Source organism: Salvelinus fontinalis, chromosome 38 (assembly GCF_029448725.1).
Source record: "Salvelinus fontinalis isolate EN_2023a chromosome 38, ASM2944872v1, whole genome shotgun sequence".
NCBI classification, from domain to species: Eukaryota; Metazoa; Chordata; class Actinopteri; order Salmoniformes; family Salmonidae; genus Salvelinus; species Salvelinus fontinalis.
Genome location: NC_074702.1, coordinates 13,819,994 through 13,841,457, shown reverse-complemented (window position 1 = coordinate 13,841,457; position 21,464 = coordinate 13,819,994). Strand labels below are relative to the sequence as shown.

Sequence of the window (21,464 nt, the reverse complement as noted above, 5' to 3'; positions counted from 1 at the left end):
CCAAGCCTAATCGCCCAACAGCAGTACCCGACCTTACTAATGCTCTTGTGGATGAATGGAATCAAGTCCCCGCAGCAATGTTTCAACATCTAGTGGAAAGCCTTCCCAGAAGAGTTGAGGCTGTTATAGCAGCAAAGGCCTTCCAACACCCAATTATCAATAATCATCAAATACAATAATTCAAATGGCATTATTAAAATGCATTATTACTGCTACAGGAAGAACACTCATACCATTGTTGTTCAACAAAGAAGAATTGGAAGAATAATGACTTGAGTACAATAAATACTGATTCATTGGGGCACCAGCCTAGACACACCAATAGCGTTCGCTGGCCGAGAGTATTTAGCACCTCAGAATGTAATTTGAGCACCGATTTTTATACATAGAGTAGGGTGAAAAATGTCAGCATTCATACGTCTACAGCGCGCTGAACAAATCGGCAGACGAACGCTAGATCCACATTCGGAGCGATGTGATTGGCCTTGGTGAGAAGGATCGAAAGGTGAGAACTCCTATAAAAAACGAGGTCAAATCATGACGTCAGTGATCTTCAGGTCGGAATTCTAGAAAGATGCCAGTGTTTCCGAAATGATTTTCCAAGTCGGAGCCCGTTTTTTTGGGGGGGGGGGGTTCACAACAATTGTCTTGAACGCACTGAAGTTGGAAGTCAGAGATTTCCGACTTCCCAATTGTTTATAATACGGCATGCGTGCCGTCTGAAACCATTAAGTGCGCCTCGTCTGACTTTTGACAATAGTTCGTCAGCCTCTGCCGCTCTTTTGGCGGGGTGCTGGTGAAGCATGCCTCTTTTTCATGCAGTGCGCCAGAGCAGTTCTTCCACTGTAGGGAGAAATGGTATTGCATATTAATATATGTTCATTTCATACAAATAAACGTTGCTTCGCTATCACACCCACAACGGGAAAAAATAATGGTATTGGATTCGCAGGTGGAGGACTTCTGTGAGAGGCCGCTGTTATGCCTGAATTCGACCCAAAACCAACGAGGAAGTCTGCTCCAGTGTTGAGAGCGGTTGTATAAAACCAATTGGTATGTCAAGCAATGCTCTTAACCGTGCCAGGCTGCTCTTAATTTCTATTCAGTTCGACCCGCCACAAGTTTGGCGTCTAAACTGTCCGTAAGAGAGCTTTAAGAAGAGGCAGCAGAGAGAAAAGCTCTCTCTCTCCTGCATGCTCTCTCGTTTATGCGACTGACTTTCAAGGCCTCAAGTTGCTTTCTTATTTCATTCTGTGAAGTAGATCACAGAGGGAAGTGACTTGTGGCCTAAATCTGTCATCAGCTCACTGTTGTAAAGCTGTTTCTCTGCAGGATCTTTCCTCTGACCCTGGCTATGGGCAGTAAAATATATTGGTATTCACTGTCAGTTGAAAAGGACCTGAAGCAAGTAAAAAAATGTCTTATTTTTTTCTAACAGACACTTTGTCCTTCACTTAGACAGTCCATGACATAGACAACAAGATGATAAAGCATCATATTTATTGCTCTGCAACATTCTCCAAATAATAAAGTTTAATTTAATAAATGTGTATAAAAATACATTATCAAGCCATCCACTTGCCACTGTACGTACCCGATTTAAATTCAAGTTTCCATTATCCTAATTAGATTCCAAATACATGATAGATCACCATATCGAGCTCATCACATCAGTCTGTGCGGTTCTGTTACACCACTGATTACCACATCTTTAATATGTCTCCCACATCAAATATGCTTGTACACTCATGAAGGGGTGGTGATTTCTGTTAGCAAAAAGGCACCATAACTAAAAGATGAAATCTCATCCTGAATTTAAAATGTTACCTCTACATTCTGAAAATTAAATCCTTGAAGTAAGCTTACGGGGACAGATCACCCTAAAACAGTTCAGATTGTGGTTCCACATTTACATAGTGACTACATTTGACTTCATCCAACCCTTTATTTCAAAAAACAATATTTTATTAGAACGAGAACTGTTCTGTGGGTTACCTGTTATTTCCAGGCTAGTGGTGATGTCTCAGACAGAGTTTTGTTTCTGATAGAATCATCTCTAGAGGTTCAAGCTGTACTTTGTCCAAATGAGATAGAAATGGAAAACTTCATAAATATGCTGCTTTTAAATCAAGGATATTGCGTGAGAATGACATCCCTTTGCAGAGGGATTAAATGAAGAGGGTGACTAGTAAGTTGTATGTACATTTTATTCGTATTTTTATTTAACCTTTATTTAACTAGGCAAGTCAGTTAAGAACAAATTCTTATTTACAATGACGGCCAAACCCGGACGACGCTGGGCCAATTGTGCGCCGCCCTATGGGACTTCCAATCATGGCCGGTTGTGATACAGTTGTGTAAAAGCAAAACTAAATGTAGAACGCAATGTGATTGGGGAAAAAAACAAGATCTCTTAACAATATAAGCTTATATCCATGGTTGGAACCTGAACGTCTGGTTAGACTTTTCCCACAAGGCCCTCTGCTGCCGTCCGTCCACTGAAGATGACATCATTGACCGAGACGCCATCATAAGAGGACCCAGCCAGACTAAGGGGTAGATTGTGGTCTCTGATGTACTGTCTCATTTTTTCTGTTGGAAGAAAAACGAAGCCCAAATCAACAGATATACAGTAAATAGGTATATTTAAAAAACAAAACCTCTTTTTCGATACAGGGCACAGAGATCAGAGATACCCAGCACAAAAGCAAGTAAAATCTATTAAATGAAGACTGTCCTCATCTTACCAAGTCGTTTCCAGTGTCCAAGGTAATATTGAGGAATGCAGTCCTAGAGGAGATAAATTACATATTAAGACAACAATTAAATTAGCTGTCCTGATCCCAGACCTGTATGAGCTAAAGCCGTCTCTTAACTATCATCGTAATGCCAAGGAATTGGCTAAGCACATACAGACCTGGAACCAGCCGACAAATGGTGGAGGACGTTAAAACTAAGAGTGACTGGACAGGAAAGCAGGCACTCAGATCACATTTATGGAAGATAGCAGTGAAAGATGAATCCATCCTGTCAACAGATTAAAAAATAGGACATTTGTTCCCCTACAGTGTCAGTTCTGAAGTGATTATCACGTCGTCTATCTATCTATACAGACCCTACCATTCAAATTTAACTCTTTGTCTTGCTCAAAACTTCCTGCTATCTCTGCTGCTTGGTTGTTGGTTGACATGAGAGCACAGAGAGATAACACAAATGGAAAAGGATTTGTTGGTGCTGATGAAATAAATGACAAGAACATCTGAGCATACAACAGAGGGAATGACTTGGTGCAAGGGAAACATCAGGATTTGAGCTAGCATCAGGGAGATGCAGCATTATGAATACTGATGTCGCTGACTTGGGGTAGTGTGTGTCTGTGAAGATGTGTGTGTAGGAGTAGGGGAAGAGGATCTAACATCCCAGTGCCCCTCTCCATCCTCCCTATCCAGTTCCATAGAGGGAAAGAGGGAGAAAGACCAATACAGAAACAGAGAGGAGCCATCTATCTGGTGAGATAGTGATCATCAACAGGCTTGTTGATCTGTTTGCTCCAGTCTCGCTCCCCTGGCACAGGGCTAAGTTATGACATAGTGGAGCTCAACTGAATACATCGTTGGTTGGTTCGAATACTAACTGAATACAGGGCCCAATGAGGACCTCTGGTGACACATAGTGGTTAATGAATGAAATTGAACAAGAAGAGTCTTTTGATTCAAGTCTCATGAAAACACACACACACCTTACCTTGAGTAATGCAACGATGCTCCAGATAGGTGGTGTGGTAACACCTAGGTGTGATGTCACGGCCTGGGTGGCCCTATCCAGGAGGAGCTGCTCAGTCACTTCCTCTGGATTCCCAAACACTTCCTGGAACCAGGCCCCGCCCATCATCACCTAGGGAACACAGACATTACACACACAGCGGATTCAAATCATCAAAGCTTGATGATGAGTTGGTTATTTTAATCAGCTGTGTACTGCTAGGGCAAAAACCAAAGCGTACACCCAGGGGAGGCCCCGGGACTGGGTTTGGGAAACCCTGATTTAGAGAACTGTCTGTCTGCCTGCCAGCCAACTTATTAATAAATTAATCATCATCCTTTGTCCTAAAGGACCATCACTGAAGAAATGGAACTACATTCCAACAACAGCCTTGTTCAGGGCTACTGAGTTATAGTCCCACGGATGGCTGCACCATATTTGCCTTGGCCAGCAGCTTGTCTGTTTGCATAAACTAACGTGTCTAGAGAAACAGGCATCTGCCCAGTAAACAAATAATGCGAGGAGAAGGAGGAACATCAATAATGGAGTGACATTTGTTGTAGAAGTCAAGTCACATGGCACCAGAGGCTATTTGCAGTTAGTTATACAGTATGTCTTCCACACCAGGGTATTCCAAACAGAAACTCCCTCCACAACCTCCCTGTGACATGACCCCATAAGCCTGACTGAGGCTGGGGCTGGACTGTGTAAGGGACATGGGGATCTGTCATCCTCACTTCTAAAGCATGAATCATTTACGCTGGGCGTAATCCTGTATATCTTGATGGGTTCCACTGTGGTTTATACATGGAAGGTTGGTCCCTGCCATGCTGTGCATTATTAACATAGGAAAGCATTCTTGCACGGCCTATAACACACACATTGTAATTGTTTGTGTATGAGAGAGAGAATATAGTACATATATATTGTGTGTCTCTTACTGTTAGTCTGGTGGTGGGTCCTCCAGTGCGGTTGTGCTGAGGGAAGGGCACAGAGTCATAGACCACCCCTAGGAGACCTCTGTCTTCTGAGGATGGCACCAGGTGGCCAAAGCCCTGAGGCCACACAAGACAACACTCACATTAGATACACACACATTCTGAAACACACGCATACCCATACAAAATAACAGAGAATCTTCCAAAACAAATTGCTTCATTCTCATTGAGTGTTCTCACCGTGACAGGCAGGACGGAACCCTCGTATTCCAGGTTTACCACGGCAACAGTCACTGTGGCGATCTCCAGTAGCTGCTGTGACAGGGGTTGTGCAGCAGAGGGCAGTGCTGAGGCCAGAGCTAAAACAACACACGCACAACTGAAGACCAACACCACACAGGCTTCCAGGTCCACAGGCAGAACGACAGGGACTGAATTTAGAATCACTGTTTGAAGTTAAAAGATGTAGGTTCAGAGGTCAAGTTTAGTAAAAGTGAATTTACCTTTTGCGGGTAGAGCAGAAATGATATGATCAGCTTTGATGGTGCCGTCCTCCAGTTGAATCTATGTTAAAAAATCAATTCCACAGACATCAGTTGATAAATTTACTCAATTTAATAAACAACTTAAAAATACATATACCACCACAACTCCAGTGCAATGGCAGTACACATACATGTGTCTCAACCCCCAGGTCTCCATCAGTCTCACCTCCCAGCCGGTGCCATTAGTACTTAGCCCCATCACAGGGGTGTCTCTGTGCACCTCTACACGTCCCCCATTCCTCATCCTCTCCTCCAGGGCTTCTGGAAGGTTCTGTAAGCCCCTCTTCAGTGACCACTGGGCCCAGTTCTCCTGAGCGGCCCTCTTGGCCAGGGTAGAGGGGGGTACGTCTGGTCCAGGGCCTGGGGGGACAGTCACACTTGTTATTCATCTACTCATTTAGACAGGTCAGCAATATGACTGTTATGGGGCCCTTTAAGACTCAGAATTCCTATGTAGCTTCGGTGTGGTGGCGGACTCTCTCTCACCTGAGCCCAGCAACATCCCCAGGACGATGGAACCTCTGGCCTTCTCTGCGTTGTAGAGTGGCGGGAGACAAGAGCGCACACTCAGCTTCCTGCAGTCCCCTGCAAACACTCCCCTGCACAGGCTGTCGATGGCAATGTCTGCAAGCTGCAGAGAGAAGAGGAGCATACTGTCACTCTGAACTGATGTGGAAGTTGTGCGGACATCATTTCGGGTCTTTTTTTAACGCCATCTCACCTCAGTACCCAGCCTTCTCGACACGAAGGAATGAACAGACTCATCCTCCTCCTTTCCTCTGCTGATCAGTATCTCCTTCAGTACGCTCTGGACCAGAGGACGAGAGAACGGAGGGACTGTACGCACTACTCCACTGGATGGAGGGAGAGAGACAGAGGGTGACTTGGATAGACAGACTACCTACAGTTGATTCATTTCACCATGTTGTGAATGCATGAACATAGCTGTTTGTGTCTAACGTGGTACTATTTTATCACTCATCCTTAACCCCCTTACCCTAAGCCAGAAGGCATCTTGTGTAGCTGGCCTCCCACGTAGAGGTAACGGTTCTTAGAGGCCACGTGATCATAGGTGACTGGGAGGACCTCGCTCTCCAGCCCCAACTCTTCCACCTGTAGAAAACAGACTTCGATTTTTACCTCCTCACACACACATACACACACACTTCACACACACACATACACTTCACAGTGCCTACCATGTTGAGTGTGTTTCGTCCCACGGCTCCTGCAGGTCGAATCCCTCTGGGTCCATGTTCAAACACAGCTCCATCCTCCCTACGAGTTGAGCTTAGCCAGCCTCCGAACCGTCCAGCCCTCTCCAGCAGCACTATCTACACAGACAGACAAAGTTGTACCTGTGCAGGGCCTAGTGGGCATCTCATAATAGTGTAATAACAGCTTAATTACAGTATGTTTGGCCTTACAGTAGAGATGTAGTCTACCTGCAGAATATGTGGAGATAGTGGTGGTAATGATATTTACCTTGGAGACCTGGGGGCTCTTGCTGAGGTGGAAGCAGGCTGACAGGCCCCCGATCCCCCCTCCCAGGACAGCCACTGTCTTCTGCATTCAGCCCTAGGATTCCCAGCTCTGTGCAATGGGACAGAACAGGGCTGTAGTGTCTATTCTGTACCACACAAATGGCATGAAGAGCAACTGAGCAAGCCAAGTAACCAAGCTTGGCTTTGGTTAAAGTGGGGGGAAACAAGGACAGCTGCACACTGTCAGACCGGTAACTGTCAAGTGGCCTGGCCAAGCCTACTTGACCCCATGAGGAAGTGTTTTTGAAGATGAGCTTTCCCACAGGGTGATGCAGTTACAAGGGTTTGTGGAATTCAGCTATGACTACATCGATTCGCTCAAGGTCAATACTTCTAAAAAGTGTAATTGTTAAACACTTACCTTGCACCTAAGTTTGTCCTCTGTAGTTCTGTGCCTGTTTGCTGAAATCCATACTTTTTAATAAAACGTTCATTAAATACAACCACCAACCGTTTCCTATTTTCTGTTGCTCTAAAATGGTATGTCATGTGCCAATTGAATCTCAGATTAGGCAGGGTAATGTACGTTTTAGAGCAATCTTTGAACAATAGAAAATGTGGAAATGGTCAGTGGTTGTATTTGACAAACGTTTTGTTAAAAAGTATGGACAAAGGCACGCAACTACAGAGGACAAACATAGGTACAGGGTAAGTGTTTCATAATAAAAAAAAATTGGGCGAATCGATGTAGTCAGACTGACTTCCACAAAGCCTGGTCCCTGCTCAACTCCGTTGGCGGAGATATTCAGAAACTTCCTTCACCACGGAGTTGAGTTTAGTTAGGGGCCGTTACTAAAACAATATGATGGTGTCTCTCACTCATCAAACAGATGACTGACAGGGAGTTGTAGCCTATGTCTCCCACTAATCTTGAGTGGAGAAGGAGGGTTGGGTCTGGGTGGTGGCCCCTGATAAGATGATGACATAATGACAGTCTCTTTTAATCTGCTGTCTGGAGACTCAGAGAGCCAAGAGAAATGTACTATTGAAATAAATACTTTCTTGTACAGTCAGTGACAGTTTTCACTCAGAAACATTAGCAGTATCTGGATACAGCAATAGCCTAAATACAGCTAGCTTGAAGATTATCTTTTTATTGTGAACACTTTTTATAATTTTTTACTTTAGTTTATTTGGTAAATATTTTTTTGAACTCTTCTTGAACTGCACTGTTGGTTAAGGGCTTGTAGTAAGCATTTCACGGTAAGGTCTACACTTGTATTCGGCGTATGTGACAAAGTTTGATTTGATTTGCTAGCTATCTATCTAGTTTGATAAGTAAGGCCAGTGAACGTGCAAAGGCATGATGCCAAATTACACTAGGGGCCAAAGGCAGTCATTCGGTTGTGTGCAGTTTTACAGTAAATGACAATACACCGGCAACATATCTAATTGAACAAAGTAACGCTAGTTGTTTTGAAGGAGTCTTCGCTCACAACACCTGTTGTCAGGTGTTATCCAATGCATTCGAAAGAACCCCAAACGTTGTTAGCCGGTTAGCAAGCAACACAACTGGGAAAAAGTGTAGCACACGTTGCAAAGGAAGGCACAACTTCACGAGAGGTAAACTGACATGTCGATGTGCTTATTGGAATAAATGTAGAAATGTCTAGAATTTACCTTTTGCGGTCTAAAGTTGGAGTCACTACTCATATGAACCTCCGTGACATAACGTTGATGACAGAGGACTTCGTCGCTGCTTTGAATAACCAATTACGATCACCGATTTCGCCTTTTTTGCTGGAAATCCTTTGCTTGTTCTTTCTGTTTTCTGCATGGTTGCCATCTAGTGTATGGGAAAGCATTTACAACATGGCTGCTTTCTTTTATTGCTTTGTGGAGTTCATAACCATTCAAAAATACAATGACTCATTTGCATACCGGTAATTGCATTTAATGTATTTATTTTTATTTGCTTAAAACCACAATGACCCATAACTTCATAAACTGGATACAACTTTACCATACAATGATTATTTGTACATTTGTATTGTATTTGTGAGACATTCTACTGCACTGTTGGAGATAGTAACATAAGTGTTTCGCTGCACCTGCCATAACACCTGCAAGTAAGCATTTCACTGTTGTGTTGTATTTGGCGCATGTGATAAATACAATTTGATTCGATTTTAAATCTGTGTACGCTACCAATAAACTTAGATTTTATTTCGATTTTAATATAGAACATGGACCCAGTCATTCAGATTATCCAGAGCCTCTGACGTCTCACATCATGGCTTTAATACAACAGGAGACAGCCAAAAATAATGTACCAAGCTATCTAGCTAGTTAATTAAAGGTTAAATAAAACAAAACAAATACAGTTTGTTGAAATGACATGTCACTGAAGCTTGCAAGGGTCTGCCTGGTCCTTTCCCCCCCACACCTCTGATTCCAAAAGTTCTACAACATAATGAACAAGGGCAGCCTTTCTGTGGGAAGCCAGTGCACTACACAACAGCTCCTGCAGCCTGGGGAAGTCCAGCTCCTCTGGGTGGAGAGCTGACACCAGGAAAGTGGTATGTTTGAGGCCTAGTCGACCTAGGGCCTCCTCACTCCACCTTCTAACCTCTTCAACAGCCCCTTCACCCATTAGGTCAGCCTTGGAGAGGACCAGGTAGCACATCCTCCCCTGAGCTGACAGACTCTGCAGCAGCTGGACACAGACCTGGCTAAGCCTGAGAGGCGAGACCAGGATGTAGACATCACATAGTGGGTGCAGAAGAGTCAGCGACATCGGAGGGAATGGAGATGGAGGTTGCTGAGAAGATGAAAGAGCCTTCTGATCTGTCTTGGTCGACGAGGGAGCCAGATCCCCCACCCTGCCCATGCCTGGTAGATCCCACAGCCAGACATTAGGCAGCTCAGGGTGTGGGAACCCCAGAGCCTCCATGGTGGTTTCAGTGACTCCAGTGGGAGACGCCCTCTCGTCCTGGTTCTTCAAGCCCAGGAGGGAGTTGACTAGGCTGGAGCTGCCACAACCCGTCTGCCCCAGAACCCCCAGGTCCAGTCGGAGGTGCTCCAAGGCCGTGAGGGCGGAGAGAAGTCTGGATGGGGGGTTGGTCAGATCTCTGGACTGGAACAGGTGTCCATTCCGATCAATGTCCCCCGGACGCACCTTATCCATTCTCAGACCAGCTGACAGCAGAGACCTGCAGGGAAGGATACGGGCAAAAGGATGCAATGAAACAAAGAAGTGTGATTTTTTTTTTTTAAGTCCATATCACATGATATTACAAATTAATGGTTTGTTTTACAGTATCTCCTCAAGGGACACACTTGATTATTTACTCTGAATCTGGAAAATTTCCATGTAGTTTCATTAATATGAATTATCTGTACACACTGTTTGCACAATTAACCATAACATGAGACTAAACACACACTCACTGTTTGTCATTCCTCAGCAGTTTTTGAACTCTGTTTTCTCTGAAAACATCCACCATGAACTGACAAAAGGCTTTCTTTCTCAGCTCAGGCAGAGTTGTAGTCATGGTCGCTCCAATCTCCCTTAACTCTAGTAATGTTTGCTTCACATCCTCTGGGACCTCAGCTTCTCCAGCTGTGGCTGCCAGCCTCTTCCTCTCAATCTCCATCTGATGGGCTTTCATTCTCTCCCAGGCACAGGTCTTACAGGGTCCTGTGAGCTTCTCCTGGATCAGGTCCCACTCCTGTTCAGCTCTGACTAAGAACAGCGGTTGGTCCCTGTCACGGAGCTCCATGATAGGCCCTGGGAGGTTGTTCTGGTGCTGCACTGAGTTGAGGACCACCAACACATCGAAGTGTTCAATAGGGTGGTTTTGGCCATCAAGGCTTGGAATTGTCCAAATCCGAATGTTGGGGATTTTAGGGTGCAGGACCATTGGTGATTTGGGGTGCAGGACGATCGGTTGATTCTCAGTGGGAGGGTCATCTCTCTTATTGTCGTCCTGCTTACTTTCCTTAACCTGTCCTTTTTCTTCTCTCTCAAACACTTTAGTCAGAGTCCCCGAAATCTCAATTTCATCATCATCACTAGCTCCCTCATCCTCACTTTTCTCCTCCTCTTCCTCCTCCTCCTCATCCTCGTCCTCCTCCTCCTCCTCCTCCTCCTCCTCCTCCTCCTCCTCCTCCTCCTCCTCCTCCTCATCTCCTAACCCACACAGTGCTCTGGCCAGCTGAGTGTTGGCCTCCTGGGTTCCCCCAGTAACAGCCACATCTAAAGGGAAGTGGTCATACAGTTCCAACGCCGCCACCAGCGTGCACTCCAGTCCCGTCGCCCGTGGAGATGATCGCCATGGTGCAAGCAGCAGCTCCACCATTTCTTCACTCAGTTTCCCAGTCATCATGAGCTCAGTTCATCTCCCTGAGAAAAAACAAATGAGTATAAAGGTATTTGTCACAATTATGTTCTCCTAAGACTTGATATTGTACAAGATGCTATTGTTACAAAATCAATAACTAGTCTACGAATATTGTTGCACTCTCTTTGTCTAGGGGTTCTATGTTCTTGACCTCTTGGTCGGCCAGTCCAAGCTTATTATATATTTTTTCAGTTGGTGAATAAACATAAATATGTACAAAAAGGAAAAATACCAAAGGCATGCCCAAACTAAAGGCTAAAAAATAAACGAAAGGCCTCATGGCCACCAAACAAAACCCGCAGCCTTTATGGCTTGCTAGCTGGGATACTGACCGACGATCACCTTCTTCATATTATTCTTCTTCAATGAGGTTTAACGGCGGTTTGCATCCATATTATTTACACAGTGATGCCGAAACGTTGGTAAATACCCATTAAATTGCTGGGAGTTTATATATGGAGGGTGCGACTTTCTTTATTTTGATAGTTTATAGTTTATTCGCCATTAGCCAGCACAAACCTTTTTTCTGGTGGTGCGCCAGCTCATGTTTTTTATTCTAGCATTACCACCACCAACAATACTTTTTTGTCGGTTGGCATCCAACTTTATGTTCCATTCCTGACACCTACTGAACTGACTATCAACTTCATCGACAGCACCTGCTTATCATCCAGGCTCAGCACCTGCTGCCTCCAGGGGGAATGGAGTTTGGAAGTGTATCCTGTCAATGTGTTGCCTAACTGTGTGCTTACACTACACTACCTACTACATAACACTATGGAGTAAGAAATAATCAGGGTAGCACTTTACATTACAGCACTTTATCCCATCTACTGTAATGTAAAGAGATACTGATTTAGTTGGGCGGAGGATGGAGAATACTTAAGAATAAATAATGACAGACTACTTACCTGGCAGAGATAAAAGAAAAATTATATGCAGACTTGATTTTAAGGCTAATATCACTAGAGTGTTTTTTTCTCTTTCATTGAGTAATCCTTCTCTTCTGGAGGTTTGCCGAGGTGGTAAGTTCTTTAGGAATAACATCTGAACCCCATTCACTTCAATGTTGACCAAGTCAGTCACATGCTGCATTGTAAATAAACCACAGAACCTGCTTCCAGGATATAGATTTTTTTTCAGGTGGAGCAAGGTGTGTGTAGTCTGGCTGGCCACGACCCACGGGACAACACAGCGAGCTAGAGAGGCTGGTGTTAGCAAGACTACCGTGTGTGAATACAGACCAACAAACTGTTGACTTATTGGAAAACACAAGAACTGGCTGCTTTTATGACATGAATATTACTTGATATGAAACAATATGAAAAAAAATATGACAAGAATATTACTTGGTATGAAACAAGATTAAATTTGTTGTTTGATATTCAGATCATAATTATTACAACACAATTACAAATGGCACTTATTTTACTGTACATTTAAGACAATAACCCACGAGTTTCTTCATAGGCCAAATGTAACGTAGAGCCAAACAAAAGCATTATTATGACATGTGTGCAATGAAATTACTTTGTAGAGGTTTTTAATCATCCATTCATGAGAAACACCATTCTCAACAAGAATGTAGCCTACTACCTAATGAAATTGTCCTGTATCCTGTTTGAGTGTGAACAGTTAAGAAGATCAATGGCACTTCTCCCCAGCAGATGTCATCATTGCTTTTCATCTCAACCTACTAATAGTAACGCCACTCAGTCCACTGGAATAGTGTATTATTCAGCTATGTCAAATAGGCCTGTTGACAATAAATTCAATGTTGGAAACACCCCAATTAGTCAATATACAGTACAGTACACACATACAAAACAATGAAGATGCATGTACAAACATACTGTACAAATTCTTTTTTTAAATTCTTTTTTTAGGAACTTGGGATCAAGACATGTGCAGACATGCCCCATGACATCATGGAAGTAGACTACCTTTAACAGTATGCTGAGACAGGTGCTGAGCACAGCAGTTGCAACAGAACGACAGCTGTTTGGTCAACAGAAGAAGATGCTCAGGGCCTGACATCACTGCAGTGGAGGTAATGTTTGTTGTGTGAAAAAATAGATGATGTGATGATTGCTCTAACTCTAACAGTCTTTAAACCTGCTAATTTAAGAGACTGCTGTAACCTAAAAAGGTCAAGAATGGTTAAATACCAGTTGCTATAGGTGTAACATTATACAGCCTCGGGGTAGACTGAGGACTGATGGCTTCAGGCAGAACTGCTCACTTTCTGTCTGGGCCAGATATAGTCTAGGTTTATCATGAATCCATTTCTTTTGTCATATTTTGTAGTCAATATCTCAGTGTTTCCATTCAAAAGGACCACAATGCAATCTCTTGCTGAGCCAAACTGGTTGGACCACTTCTGTTACTGCTAGTATGAATAAGATCAAACCCCTCCCTGGACATATTCCCATGTCAACAATACATTACATCCAGCCAGAACATACATTCTCTTGGATCTGTTAGAAACACTTATACTTGGGTCTGTTATTTCTTCACTGTCTTCTTCTTCTCTGCTTAGGAGAAGTGGGTTTTCGCTGCTTAGTGGGTTTAGAAGGAGCTGACAGAAGGACTGTTACCATGGCTGATGGAAAGGGATTCACCTGTCTTATGGTCATTCTCATCCTGGGGAATATATTTGGAGCTGTAAGAGTTGCACTTGATTTCATTCCTATAGTAGTTGTATTTTGAAAGTATTTGTTTAATCAAATGTAAACATATGGTAGAGAAATGGTGTGTAGATCTATGGTGTTGTCCTTAACATTAAAACCCAGAAGTTTACTACAGTACATTAGATTTCTGGTCCTTTTCAGCACTATACTGTACGGGTTATTTCCACTTTCAATTGTAATGTAGGATCCTGTTATAATAATGTTTACAATTTGTTATAACAACTTTTAATATGTTATTACCTTATTATAGGCAGCAGGTCTTGCCCTTTGTGCTCTGGCCATCTGGGTTGCAGTAGATGAATACAAGCTCTACCCTATATCTAGTGTGTCGGGGAAAGATGACATCTTTGCCGGGGCCTGGATTGCCATTTTCACAGGCTTTGCCTTCTTCTGCATGTGTGTCTTTGGTATCTTGGCTGCTGCGAAGAAGAGCCGTGCCTTAATGCTAACAGTAAGACTTTGATACTAAATTCATCACAATCTATTTGGTCACCGAAGTTCTTCATTTGTTCATCTGAACACTGATTCAAAATATATAATTCAAGTGGAATATATGGTATGTCTATATCTCTTTCCCTGTTGTTCTTTTCAAGTAAAGGAAAATATTTATTTTGGGATCTTGACAGTATCTGATCCTGATGTTGATCATCTACATATTTGAGTGTGCCTCGTGTATCACTGCAGTCACCCACAGAGACTATGTGAGTACATGGGAAATGGGCAACTTGGGATACCTTCAGATCTTCACATTGTTTGAACAGCACAATTCTAGAAACACCACTTTGAAACGTATTCTCCTGTTTCGTCTCATCCTCTCCTATGTGCTGTTTGTAGCTGGTTGGAAACAGTAATCTGGTGAAGAAGCAGATGCTGAAGTACTATGCAGCCGACGGTGACTCTGGCAGTCGGATCACACTGACATGGAACAAAGTGATGAAAGAGGTGACTGGTCACCAAATCAAAGGAATCTGTCATAGGATAATCTGACTAATCAGAGGCACACCACACATTCTAAACAGACGATTAGCACAAAGACCGACTAAACCTAGGTTATTGTGTGGAGTATCTGTTAGGGAAAGGTATCACATTCCAGTAACACACACACACACTCACACGCACACACCCTTGGGAGTAGCAGATGAATTGTCAGCTCTGACATGACATAGCATGTCCCTCTCTCTCCATCATCAATGCCAGAGTCCAGATGTGTCTCTGCTGGGTGAACCGGTTTGGACAGCCCCATAGTGTGGGAAAGACAAGGGTGTCACGACTTCCACCGAGGTCGGCTCCTCTCCTTGTTCGGGCGGCGGTCGACGTCACCGGCCTTTTAGCCATCGCCGCTCCATTTTTCATTGTTCCATTTGTTTTGTCTTGTTCCCCGCACACCTGGTTATCATTCCCTAATTACATTGTGTATATATATATTCCTCTGTTCTGGAGACCTGGTTTGGACTTTCCAAGAAGGCGACTGAATTACCATCACAACGACGGGGGTATTGTGCGATAAATCTCCTGGTAGACGCTACACTTCCCAGGAGTCACGTGTATCCCCTGTCGCAAGCGGAGACGGAGGCTATGGAGACATATGTCTCTGAATCCCAGCGTCAGGGGTACATTCGGTCCTCCACTTCACCCGCCTCCTCGAGTTTCTTTTTCGTGAAGAAGAAGGAGGGAGGTCTGCCCCCGTGCATTGACTATCGAGGTCTAAATCAAATCACGGTGAGGTAGAGTTACCCGGCGATTGAGTCAATGCACGGGGTGCGCTTCTTCACTAAATTAGATCTCAGGAGCGCTTACAACCTGGTGCGTATCCGGGATCGGGGTTGATGAATGCTCCATCAGTCTTCCAATCCTTTGTAGATGAGATTCCCAGGGACCTGCATTGGCAGGGTGTAGTGGTGTATATCGATGACATTCTGATATACTCCACTACACGCGCTGAGCATGTGTCCCTGGTGTGCAGGGTGCTTGGACGACTGATGGAGCATGACCTGTACATCAAGGCTGAGAAATGCTTGTTCTTTCAGTAGGCCGTCTCCTTCCTAGGGTATCGCATTTCCACCTCAGGGGTGGAGATGGAGAGTGACCGCATTTCTGCAGTGCGCAATTGGCCGACTCCCACCACGGTAAAGGAGGTGCAGCGGTTTTTAGGGTTTGCCAATTACTACCGGAGGTTTACCCGGGGTTTTGGCCAGGTGGCGGCTCCCATTACCCCACTGCTGAAGGGGGGCCCTGTTCGTTTGCAGTGGTCGGCTAAGGCGGACAGGGCTTTTGGGCACCTACGGGCTCTGTTTACCTCGGCTCCCGTGCTGGCCCATCCGGATCCCGCTTTGGCGTTCATAGTGGAGGTGGACGCGTCCGAGGCTGGGATAGGAACCTTGCTCTCTCAGCGATCGGGCATGCCCCCAAAGCTCCGCCCCTGTGCTTCTTCTCGAAGAAGCTCAGCCCGGCGGAGCGGAACTATGATGTTAGGTACCGGGAGTTGTTGGCTGTGGTTAAGGCTTTGAAGGCGTTGAAGGCATTGAGACATTGGCTTGAGGGGGATAAACACCCTTTCCTCATCTGGACTGACCACCGCAACCTGGAGTACATCCGGGCAGCGAGGAGACTGAATCCTCGTCAGGCAAGGTGGGCCATGTTTTTTACCCGTTTTGTGTTCACCCTGTCCTACAGACCAGGTTCCCAAAATGTGAAGGCAGACACACTGTCCCGGCTGTATGACACAGAGGAGCGGTCCATGAATCAGACTCCCATATTCCCGGCCTCCTGCCTGGTAGCACCGGTCGTATGGGAGCTGGACGCGGACATTGAGCAGGCGTTACGTACAGAGCCCGCTCCCCTCCAGTGTTCCGTCGGGCATCTGTATGTTCCGTCTACTGTCCGTGACCTGTTGATCTATTGGGCCCACACGTCACCCTCCTCTGGTCATCCGGGGATCGGTCGGACGGTGCGCTGTCTGAGTGGGAAGTACTGGTGGCCCACCTTGGCAAAGGACGTGAGGGTTTATGTTTCCTCCTGCTCGGTGTGCGCCCAGAGTAAGGCTCCGAGACACCTGCCCAGAGGTAAGCTACATCCCTTACCCATTCCACAATGGCCTTGGTCACACCTGTTGGTGGATTTTCTAACCGATCTTCCTCTCTCACAGGGAAAAATCACGATCCTGGTCGTTGTGGATCGTTTCTCTAAGTCCTGTCATCTCCTCCCTCTGCCCGGTCTCCCTACAGCCCTACAGACTGCAGAGGCCTTGTTTACACACGTCTTCCGGCACTACGGGATGCTTGAGGATATAGTGTCTGAACGAGGTCCCCAGTTCACTTCGAGAGTCTGGGAGGCGTTCATGGAACGTCTGGGGGTCTCGATCAGCTTTACCTCAGGTTTTCACCCTGAGAGTAATGGGCAGGTGGAGAGAGTGAACCAGGATGTGGGCAGGTTTCTGCGGTCTTATTGCCAGGACCGGCCGAGGGAGTGGGCGGCGTTCGTGCCCTGGGCAGAGATGGCGCAGAACTCACTCCGCCACTCCTCCACTAACCTCTCCCCCTTTCAGTGCGAATTGGGGTACCAGCCGGTTCTGGCGCCGTGGCATCAGGGTCGGACCGAGGCTCCTGCGGTGGACGGCTGGTTCAGGCGCACGGAGGAGACATGGGAATCCGCCCATGTTCACCTCCAGCCGGCCGCGCTGTGCCACAAAACCAGCGTGGACCGTCACCGCAGTGAGACCGGGTCTGGCTCTCGACCCGAAACCTGCCCCTCCGCCTGCCCTGCCGGAAGCTGGGTCTGCGGTTTGTGGGGCCATTTAAGGTCCTGAGGAGAGTGAATGAGGTGTGTTACAGGTTACAGCTTCCCCCCGATTACCGAATTAACCCTTCGTTCCATGTGTCTCTCCTCAGGCCAGTGGTGGTTGGTCCGCTCCAGGAGTCTGACGTACGGGAGGTTCCTCCGCCCCCTCTGGACATCGAGGGGGCCCCGGCGTACTCCGTTCGGTCCATATTGGATTTGAGGCGTCGGGCGAGGGGCCTTCAATACCTCGTGGAGTGGGAGGGGTACGGTCCGGAGGAGAGGTGCTGGGTTCCGGTGGAGGACGTGTTGGACCCTGCAATGCTGCAGGAGTTCCACCTTCTCCGGCCGGATCGCCCTGCGCCTCGCCCTCCGGGTCGTCCCCTAGGCCGTTGTCAGCGCGCTGCTGGAGCCCCGCGTCAAAGGGGGGGGGGGGGGGGGGGGGGGGGGTACTGTCACAAATTCCACTGAGGTCGGCTCCTCTCCTTGTTCGGGCGGCGTTCGGCGGTCGACGTCACCGGCCTTCTAGCCATCGCCGCTCCATTTTTCATTGTTCCATTTGTTTTGTCTTGTTCCCCGCACACCTGGTTATCATTCCCTAATTACATTGTGTATATATATTCCTCTGTTCCCCCATGTCCTTGTGTGGAATTGTTTGTTTTGTTACATGTTCAGTGTGTTGCGCCAGGCTGGTTATTCCCCCCCCCCTGGGTATTCTTGTGTAACCCATAGGAGGTTGGATTATTACGTTTGTTTTTTGTGACTGTATTTTGCGCAGTTCTCTTTAGCATATTGGCTGGAGGTTTGACGATGTTGCGTCCGTTCGTTGTGCTTCTGCCCAATAAAGAGTGCGTCTGCTCACAACTCTCTGCTCTCCTGCACTCTCCTGACTTCAAACACCAGTAGCGCATACGTTGACAAAGGGATGGGATCAGTTTGCTGCACAGGGACACAAACAACCTCTGCAGGCTATGTTGATGTAGCTAGGATAAAGAATGTAGAGCTGCACTTTCTACAAATACTTACAGTATACAGTAGCTCGCTCAGTTTGAGTGAAGTGAGTTCAGTCTGTCACAACATCAGTTTGTCCACTGACTAACTGAACTATTCCTGTTTGATTGAAGAATATTCCTCACCCATCTATTGTTTCTACAACATCCTCTCCTCTCCTATTTCAGGTGGAGTGTTGTGGAACAGATGGCCCAGTGGACTGGATAGAGTACAACTCCACCTTCAGGGAGAAGTTTGGTACAGACTACCCCTGGCCCACCCACTGCTGCAAGAGGAAGAACAACTACGAGGTGGTGAATATAGAGGCCTGCAAGAACGGCCAGAACACCACCATGTTCACTAAGGTGAGAAAACACATTCCCATTGCCTAACCCCAAAGAGATTCCTCTGGTTCTCTGATTCTCACTTGAAGGCTCAAGATTTAAGTAGCTCATAACCACAGATCTAGGATCTGATTATACAGTACCTGCCATTAATTATAACTGTACTGTAACTAATAACAGTATGGAAAACATCTGACCCTTTACTGTATCAGTGGTTAGGGGTCATTTATACCTCCCACTTGAAGTAAGCACATTGTTGCTTGTCCTTGAACCACCTTGGCACAGGCTATCCTGTTTATACCCTCTATCTTTCTACCCAGGGCTGCTTCAACCACATTGAGTCTGTGTTCAGTCGATATACATGGGCTATCAGCTGGTATGGTTTCGCTGTGCTAATGTTTATGGTGAGTATTCAGTTGGTCTACTTAGGTTGGTAAATAGTTAAGTATTCAGTTGGTCTACTTAGGTTGGTAAATAGTGAAGTATTCAGTTGCAACAGTTTCATTACCCGAAAACGATTTATCGGACACTTTTGTATACTACACAACATACAGTAGAGACATTATCATAAGATAAAGTCTAACAACACTTAAGTCTAACGTTCCCTTGTCTTTAGACTGTAAGTCTAACGTTCCCTTGTCTTTATTTGATTCAGTTCTGGCTGTTGATCCTGGCCATGGTGTACTACCTGATGCTATGAGAAGTCTGGAGGTGATGTCTGCTGAAGCCACACCAACCCTCACTTCAGGAACTACCTAATTTCTTAAATAACAAATGACTGTGGGAATGATGACAGAAAAGTTTTCTGATATATAGAGAATGAACACTGTGTAGGGATGTTCCATCTTTTTAGGTCTCAAATTTGTATATTTTATTTATGTATATATTTTTTATGGTTTATTGCACTGTAAATGCTAGATGAACAAATGGTGATTGGCCTGAGAATTTCAATGTCCTAACTGCTTTGGTAATGGGATATATATATAGTTCTTCTTATTAATTGTACAGTCCAGTCAAATGTTTTGACACACCTACTCATTCCAGGGTGTTTCTTTGTTTTTACTATTTTCTACATTGTAGAATAATAGTGAAGACTTCAAAACTATGAAATAACACATATGGAATCATGTATAAAAAAAACAACACTTTTTTGGTTACTACATGATTCCATATGTGTTATTTCATAGTTTTGACGTCTTCACTGTTATTCTACAATGTAGAAAATAGTAAAAAAAAATAAAGAAAAACCCTTGAATGAGTAGGTGTGTCCAAACTTTTGACTGGTACTGTAAAATATTTGTTTTTTGTAATTTTCTAAATATTTTCAATATTATTCATTTCCATGTTGACTGTGTGCCAGGAAATGCCCCTGTCCAGAGCAAACTCCCCGAAAAAGTGTAAAAGAAAAAAAAAACAGGCAAAAATTAAATAACTTAGAAAGGATCTCATGTAGTTTCCTGATTTACAGTATCTGAAAACTGTGATTCCTAAAAAAAATGTGTCAGAAGTTTTGTTAAACTCTATCAGATTTGTCTATCTTTATTAAATGAATCAGAAATGAATGAGCAGGCTCAGCTATATCTTGACAACCCCTTCTTTATTGTATGGTCCTAAAGGTCCTGTACTTTTGTTATGGTTAAAATATGTTCATTTTAATTCAGTTTTAGAGCCATAAAACAACTGAGGAAAAACTAAATTGCTGTTAAGTATACCACTTGAAGGTCGAAGAAGAATGTGCAAATTGTCAACTCCGTAAAACATCAACTCCATCAGATTTTTTGTCTAATGTCAACTATGCCAGAGTGCTGAAAGATCTGTTAGAACAGTTATGTTTTTATTGGGGAATTTCTAATGAATTATTTTCCATTATTTAGAGAATGTTTGTATTGAACTTAAAAATATGTCTGTTTTAAGTATCTGTCCTCCATTAGAGGCATTTCAACTCTGTCACTGATGGGTAACCCCCTTAAAAATCGATGTTTTTGTCAATATTCGGGAATAAGTATTAATATGCTTAAACTGTTGAAGTATTTGTATAAACCTAAGTGATCATTTTAATAACTTTTTTATGTTGTGAATCTATATAGTGCAATAAATAGAAAAAAGTTAGGAGATTTGTATTACATATTTGAATAATCTCATGTTAGAATGAAACAAGCAAGGCCTTTAAACAGTTGTTGGACAATACATGTAAAAAATAACATGCCTTTTATGGTGTATGACTGAGTTGACATGAATCCAGTTTATTGTATTTTCAAATAAATTAACAAAAATGGATGATCCTCTAAAGTATTTCAAAAATATATTATTTGTGAAAAAGAAGTTGAGATTGTTCCGTCTTTCAAGAATCTCTGAGCTACAGTGCCTTGCAGAAGTATTCAGACCCCTTGGATTTCTTCACTTTTTCATTGTGCTATAAAATGGGATTCAAATGTATTTGTCATTTTTTGTCAACAATCTACACAACATATTCTGTAATGTCAAAGTGGAAGAAAAAGTAGACATATTTTTTAAGATTAACAAAATGTAAATAA

General features: G+C 44.4%; 3 protein-coding genes across 4 annotated transcripts; 1 reads left to right on the top strand and 2 right to left on the bottom strand.

Annotated features, from left to right (window-relative positions):
• Positions 1-1,931: 1,931 nt before the first annotated feature.
• Positions 1,932-8,523, bottom strand: LOC129837533 (protoporphyrinogen oxidase-like). Of its 2 annotated transcripts, none has more exons than XM_055903781.1 (13): positions 8,410-8,523; positions 6,731-6,838; positions 6,445-6,579; positions 6,243-6,358; positions 5,967-6,099; positions 5,732-5,876; positions 5,412-5,605; positions 5,204-5,264; positions 4,941-5,059; positions 4,704-4,817; positions 3,745-3,894; positions 2,748-2,790; positions 1,932-2,592 (listed from the first exon to the last, which is right to left on the bottom strand). In XM_055903781.1, the coding sequence occupies exons 2-13, from the start codon at positions 6,815-6,817 to the stop codon at positions 2,459-2,461; spliced, it is 1,431 nt and encodes a 476-aa protein (XP_055759756.1). In that variant the 5' UTR covers positions 6,818-6,838; positions 8,410-8,523; the 3' UTR covers positions 1,932-2,458. The 2 variants fall into 2 exon arrangements, 1 of the variants encoding a protein (XP_055759756.1); XR_008756725.1 differs by lacking the exon at positions 1,932-2,592 and adding an exon at positions 2,918-3,027.
• Positions 8,524-8,727: 204 nt separating this feature from the next.
• zmp:0000000951 (interferon-inducible GTPase 5) lies at positions 8,728-10,821 on the bottom strand. Its single transcript, XM_055903783.1, has 2 exons — positions 10,180-10,821; positions 8,728-9,941 (listed from the first exon to the last, which is right to left on the bottom strand). The coding sequence occupies exons 1-2, from the start codon at positions 10,650-10,652 to the stop codon at positions 9,131-9,133; spliced, it is 1,284 nt and encodes a 427-aa protein (XP_055759758.1). The 5' UTR covers positions 10,653-10,821; the 3' UTR covers positions 8,728-9,130.
• A 2,854-nt stretch (positions 10,822-13,675) lies between these two features.
• LOC129837377 (uroplakin-1a-like) lies at positions 13,676-20,048 on the top strand. Its single transcript, XM_055903501.1, has 7 exons — positions 13,676-13,796; positions 14,073-14,273; positions 14,449-14,523; positions 14,657-14,764; positions 18,775-18,951; positions 19,251-19,334; positions 19,586-20,048. Exons 1-7 carry the CDS (start codon positions 13,731-13,733, stop codon positions 19,628-19,630), a joined length of 756 nt encoding a protein of 251 aa, XP_055759476.1. The 5' UTR covers positions 13,676-13,730; the 3' UTR covers positions 19,631-20,048.
• Positions 20,049-21,464: the final 1,416 nt, after the last annotated feature.

What these genes read in the sequence shown, in the direction of transcription:
- LOC129837533 (XM_055903781.1), bottom strand. Translation starts at nt 6,817, where the DNA reads ATGCAGAAGACAGTGGCTGTCCTGGGAGGGGGGATCGGGGGCCTGTCA. An exon ending in CTAATGGCACCGGCTGGGAG is followed by an intron (nt 5,265 to 5,411) that starts GTGAGACTGATG and finishes TTTTTAACATAG; the next exon opens with ATTCAACTGGAGGACGGCAC. An exon ending in GTTCCGTCCTGCCTGTCACG is followed by an intron (nt 4,818 to 4,940) that starts GTGAGAACACTC and finishes GTGTGGCCTCAG; the next exon opens with GGCTTTGGCCACCTGGTGCC.
- zmp:0000000951 (XM_055903783.1), bottom strand. Translation starts at nt 10,652, where the DNA reads ATGGTCCTGCACCCTAAAATCCCCAACATTCGGATTTGGACAATTCCA. An exon ending in CTGCTGAGGAATGACAAACA is followed by an intron (nt 9,942 to 10,179) that starts GTGAGTGTGTGT and finishes CCTTCCCTGCAG; the next exon opens with GTCTCTGCTGTCAGCTGGTC.
- LOC129837377 (XM_055903501.1), top strand. Translation starts at nt 13,731, where the DNA reads ATGGCTGATGGAAAGGGATTCACCTGTCTTATGGTCATTCTCATCCTG. An exon ending in GGAACAAAGTGATGAAAGAG is followed by an intron (nt 14,765 to 18,774) that starts GTGACTGGTCAC and finishes CTCCTATTTCAG; the next exon opens with GTGGAGTGTTGTGGAACAGA. An exon ending in TCGCTGTGCTAATGTTTATG is followed by an intron (nt 19,335 to 19,585) that starts GTGAGTATTCAG and finishes TATTTGATTCAG; the next exon opens with TTCTGGCTGTTGATCCTGGC.